The sequence below is a fragment of the Primulina huaijiensis genome, chromosome 1, assembly GCF_012295235.1.
Source record: "Primulina huaijiensis isolate GDHJ02 chromosome 1, ASM1229523v2, whole genome shotgun sequence".
NCBI classification, from domain to species: Eukaryota; Viridiplantae; Streptophyta; class Magnoliopsida; order Lamiales; family Gesneriaceae; genus Primulina; species Primulina huaijiensis.
In genome coordinates this window covers 24,420,036-24,426,035 of record NC_133306.1, presented here as the reverse complement: position 1 = coordinate 24,426,035, position 6,000 = coordinate 24,420,036, and the positions used below count along the sequence as shown (strand labels likewise).

The 6,000-nt window shown below is 39.4% G+C and overlaps 1 protein-coding gene across 1 annotated transcript; it reads right to left on the bottom strand.

Moving 5' to 3' along the window:
* Positions 1-1,028: 1,028 nt before the first annotated feature.
* On the bottom strand, positions 1,029-4,235 carry LOC140987266 (protein SCARECROW-like). The gene is made up of 2 exons (XM_073455716.1): positions 2,021-4,235; positions 1,029-1,624 (listed from the first exon to the last, which is right to left on the bottom strand). Exons 1-2 carry the CDS (start codon positions 3,892-3,894, stop codon positions 1,183-1,185), a joined length of 2,316 nt encoding a protein of 771 aa, XP_073311817.1. The 5' UTR covers positions 3,895-4,235; the 3' UTR covers positions 1,029-1,182.
* Between the last annotated feature and the right edge of the window lie 1,765 nt (positions 4,236-6,000).

The following is a 6,000-nucleotide window of genomic DNA, read 5'->3' as shown; positions in this document are numbered from 1 at the left end:
AACTTATTTTAATAAATGTGTATATAATCTATATGTATCATATCTTAATAAAATATTTTTTTTTATCTTCATCTATATTTTTAAATTTTTAACAATTATATTATCAATAACATAAAAAATTTATTATAAAAAATCATTTTTAATGGTTTTAATTTTAATATAATATCTGAATTTTTCACACAAAAATTATTTAACACTAAATTTTAATACTGATGCGTGCGAAGGGACACTTCAATGTTCATATGCCCGATGGTCAAAAATCAAAATGTGTTTGAATAGATTAAATACTATTTTTATTCACAAAAACTACTGTGAGACGGTCTCGGATCAATTTCGTGAGACGGATCTTTTATTTGGGTCATCCATGAAAAAATATTATTTTTTATGTTAAGAATATTACTTTTTATTGTGAATATCGATAGAGTTGACCCGTTTCACAGATAGAGACCTACGACGGTCTCACGAATCTTTATTTGTGAGACGGGTCAACCCTATCGATATTTACAATGAAAAGTAATATTCTTAGTATAAAAAATAATACTTTTTCATGGATGACCCAAATAAAAGATATGTCTCACAAAATACGACCCGTCAAGTTTTTGCCTTAATAAAAATGCACCACATATGGAAGCATTTTTAGAAAATACTTGGATACTTCATTTCCTCTCCCAGTGAAATTTATTTGCCAGGTAGTTCTAATAATTTTACTTGCATTTTCTTACTAGTACAAATGTGTTGGCTTTTAACGTAAAGTTTATATATTCTACAAAAAGAATATTTATGGAGTAGCCTAATTTTTTTTGATTTAGGGATTAACACCTAATTCTAAAAATTAAGTTTATTTATGCTGTATTATTTAAAATACACTGATCAGATTCTTCTCAAAATAAAATTCATCAATTAAAGCGTGGTATAAATTATGGGTTATTCACTTTGCAACTAATACCAAATCCTATTAAATCTTTGAGAATCTAAATTATTTAGATATGTATAAATATATTTTTCCATTGGAGATTAAAACTAGAAACAAAAGGAAAATTCGGTATGGCGCAACTTAAATTTCATATATGTTCAACAGCACTGAACATGAATACTCTTTAGTTCTTGCATCGGAAACTCTCCAAATACTGAAGAAATGGAGAAGATACTGTAACACTGTGTCCCAGTTTGGTGGGGTAGCTGCTACTCGGTGGACAAGGAAGGCCTCCAGGCCGATGCAGTGAGCAAACACAGATCTTTCCAACCAAGCTTAAGGGAGCCCTTATCCTCCACTAGAGTGTAGCCATCAGAACTAGGGAACATTCCAAGCAGGAGAGTGGCTTGGGCTGCGGCATTGCCCGCCAACGATATACCTTTAAAGCCAGATTGCTGAAGCTTTTCTCTCCAATTTGTGAACTTGGCCTCCCCTCTTCTCGATGGACCCCCGACGCCCAACACGTTCTTTATCTCCCTGGACAATAGTTGCTGCTCCACTGCATGCCTTTCTTCGCTCTCTTCCCCGTAGCAAGCTCCAAGAGAGTCGAACAAGGCTGAGTAGTAATGAATCGCTTCGACGAATCTTCCCAGGAAAGAACCTGCATGGCTCAAGTCTTGCTCGACGATTGTGACCACTTTAGGGGATACTCTGAGTTAGGCTTCCGAGTATTAGAAACAGTAAAAACATCAAACAGATTTCTACAATGTGGTAAAACTTAATGCATGGAGCACAGAGAAACATCATCAACTGTGCCAAATCATTCACACCAGTCTGTAGTCTACGTGCATTACAAGGATCACAGGTCCCAACTATATAATGCAAAAACACTAAATATACATGGGGTACTAATCCGTAACTTGCTCCTCTCAAGTTCAATGCGAACATGCAAGCATAAGATAACTAGAATTATTGCTAGTGTTTCTTTCCTATATATTTTCACAAGTTAATATTATAATATCTTAGTTAGTTGAGGCGATAATCAGTAACTTATAACAAATAAGTGGGGACAGATTAGGAAGTAATAAAAGAGGAAATTGCAGATACCTTTGCAAGAACCATAACGTATTTGCGTCGGAGCCAGTGACATCGTATAGCGAATGCTGCAACCAGTGAACCGCAACAGCCTCCCTGCTGCTCACATTTAAATTCTCGGGGTTGAGGTTGCCAACTTTTTCGGTTACAGGCGAAAACTCGAATGGCAGCCCCAATTTCTCCGCAAAATCTGACAAGCGCTTTCCAGTTGCTTCGAGAGCCTCGGCGGAGTTTCCTAATCCTGTTAGGCGAACAAATGGAGGACCACCGGGCCGAGATGCCAAAATGTGAAAGAGGCCTGGCCACTGTAGCCCTTGCATGATGTCGAGGTCTATTATATGAACCCTATCTTCTCTCTCGAACGCTTCTTGAATGGCCTGGTTAGCAGTGAAGTGCGAGAACTTGACAAAAGGGCTGATCCCATTGAAGACTTGAAAAGCCGTCGCCATCTTCTGGCTATGCGGCACAGTTGGCAACGCAGCATATATCCCTATGCACGAGCTGACTAGCCTGGCTGACATTGCCTCTGAGAAGTAAGCAGCAACTCGTTGGGCAGACGTGCCAAATGGTGTGGCGAGTTGGGAGATCTCCAAAAGCAGCTTGTTAGCTTCTTCCAATTTATCTGCTGACACTGCCTCCGCACACTGAAGGAGTAAAGTCAAAAGTTGCAGGCCTTGTTCGTCTCTTTGCTGTTGTCTATATTCCTCTTTCTTTTCCTTCATTGTGTCGATAGCGGAGTTCATTGTTCTCGCTAGTTTCGTGGTGGAATCTCCAGGCGGACTCTTCAGCTGCCGCTGCTGATGCGCTAAGTGTTGGTCCTGGGGTTGAGCTTGTTCAGGCATCTCATCAGAATTGGAAAGAATGGTCACCGGCGAGGAAGCAAAAGAAAGAGCACTCGACGTCCTAGGAGTATTGCTTTGAATGTGGATCTGGGTGTTACAGGGAGGCCAGCTTATGCCATGATTGATCATAGGCTCGGCGTTAAGGCCCTGTGAGATCAAGAAACTACTGTTGTCGGCCTGCATGTGCAATCTGAGCTCGGAAGGGCTTTCAAAATTGAGAGGCGGCAGCATGTCCAACTTTCTACCACTCCTAACGTCATCACTGGGCGTAGTAAGTGAGCGGAGCCTATACTCGAGTAGGGTGGCAAGATTAGGGTTGCAGGGATGAATAATCTCCCGGACATTGAGAATGAGTTGGGGAATGGAGACGTTGGAGCTTTGGATGAGATCTTTTATGATTCCATCGATCCACGTGGCGGTCTCCTCCGTGACTAAACTAGAGCAGCTGGTGGAAGCAGAAGACAGCTGCAAGGTAGTTGCACCTCGGCTTCCATCTGGAGGAAACAACGGCAAGCCCGAGAAAACACATAGTGGAGGAGTACTAGAAGAGATTTGAGATGGTAAGCTAGAGGAGGCGGCGGAGGAGTCCGTGTAGTTAGTCAAGGCGGTGGTGCTACTAGCTCCGGCAGTGTAATAAACATGATTTTGAATAAAAGAAAATGATGGGTCTGACCTGGCTAACGCCGCCCTGGTGTTCAAATTCGTGACATTATTATAATTAGATTGCATCATCGTGGAGTAGCTGGGGGCTTGTATTGAATGTTGAGATGGTGGGTTAGGAAGAGGAAGACTAGTAACATCCCCGTAGTCTCCCTGAGGTGTCGGCGGCGACGTGGTACCAGCGGCCGCCCGGCGGAGGAATCTGGCTCCGTTGACGGCTTGTTGGAGTTCCATCTCCGACGCAGCCCTCTTTCTGACCATTTTGCTGCAGCCCTGCAATAGACCGGTGGAATAATTACTCAAATGATCAGCAGTGTCTCCTCCGCGAGCTGCACGTATGTTATCACCCTCGATAGCCCCAAAAGCAAAAGCCTTCGCCGCCATATAAGCAAGGGCAAAAACAAGGCTACGGTTTTCTGATCATGTTCTTGTTTCATCATTGATTATATAGACACAGGATGGGAAACTAATCTTTTCTCCATAGCTCATGAGAAGAGGATCCAAGGAGATAAGAGCCGCAAAGATTCAGACAGAAGCATTGGGATTCTGTGGAGTTCCTCGCCTCCCCCGCACATCAATTTCCTAGCTGTCGCTCTACTGGTTGTACAATGGTGGTGGTGCAAGCTTCCACCTCAGTAGATAGATAATATTAAAACATCGACATAGATTACGGATGCTTTGATGTATCTAATCTCGAGTATCAAGCCTTTTTGTCCTTGTGCATTTGACTTTTGTCTTGGGGAATTTATATTTTCAATCCTTCAACTTTGTTACGTACGCTAAAGAAATTTTGAGTTACACTTTATTATAATTTTTTGGTAATTGTAAAAACTTGGAAAATTCAAAAGTTAACAAAATCGTACTATTTTATTTTAATTTTAATTCCAACACAATATAAAGACGTTGGCAACAAAAATCTTTTCCCCGAAACACAAGCCCCCATTAACTAATTGATTAACTTCCTCGTATATTATATTTAAATTAATTTTAAAAAATGATTCATATTTTATAAATGAGTAAAAAAAGATGATTAATTTGCGTATGATGGATAATAAATGGTGGGCTTAGGAGCAGGTAGAGATAGGACGCAACATGGTGAGCAGAAGTGTAGTAGTAATACAATGAAGCAAACTCAGTTTCCTATAATGCAACGTAGCGTTTGACATTTTGCTTTCAAACGGCATCATAGCGTGGCAGCCTTTTCCTCTTTGGCCCCTTTTCATTTGTTTCCTTGTTAGCTTTTGTCTCCGTTTGACTCCCATCCTCCTCCTTTTTGGTTGCGCTGATCTATGTGCATCACATGCAATCTCCAATGTTACATTTTTAAATTGTTCACTGATAGGGCACAGTCTTCGAGGGAGGGAAGTGAATAAAAAAAAATGGTGGGTAACAATTTATTGCGAAAGATGGAAATCTTTAGCGTCTAGTTGCTGTCAGGTTCACGACGCTGCTGCGAACTTTTCCCCACTTTCAGCTTCCATACAGAGGCACGTGGGCTGAGATTACACACATTGCTATTTATTTCAATTTTGAGGACCCCCAAGAAAATCAAATAATGGATGTGCACGGCACTCTAAGCAAATTCAGTAACATCATCCTCGTAGCATCCAACTATTATTAGAAAAAACAACGTTGCGTCGAAAATACCAATGACATATTTAACCATTTTGCATGAGATCTTCTCCAACCGGACGCTGTTTCAAGGGACGGATGATTCCGATGCTCTCCTTTTTGGTGTTGCACTCTTCTGCGTCAGCTAGGTTTGGATCTACGCGGTTCGTTTCATGTTGTTTTTGTTTTTGTTTTTGTTTTAATAATTATTTTAATAGTTTAAGTTTGATGATAATTTCGATAATATCATTAGATTGTTTTGTGAATTTTAATTTTGTTTTTTCAATAAATACTTAAATTAATTATTGTTTTATATTTAATTGAATACAGTATACCATTTAAGCACATATAGGTTATGTAATTATAAAAAAATTTGTTATTGGATTAAAAGTAATTTTTTTAATTACACTAAATTTAATATTTGAATTAATCGTTTGAATCAACTTAATTAGTTATTCAAATTAAGTAATAAAACTAGTTGGAGATGAGTTTTGTAATTAGTGCATAAATTGTAATATTTTGAAGTTAATAGGGCTCTAAAATAGATAAAGTAGAGTAACGAGTTGGGGGTTGACTTACGAATATGATGCGAAAATGTAGATGTGGGCGAATGCCTCGTTTTAAAAATCTCACTGATTTTATAAGGATTTTTGAACTTCGTAAGTGCCCATCTTTATTTCTACTATTTAAATTAGAAGTGTGCACTGACGACTTATATTAGGAAAGGTTTTTGATAACTTGGAAAGGGTTCGGATCATTTTTGGACTCGGGCGAAAAGAGAAAACTTAACCGAGCCAAATTCTAATTTGTTCCAAAGAGTAGAGTATCGGTAAAATTTAGACATGGTCCTCTAGCCCGACCAGTGTCCTTTCATCTGAC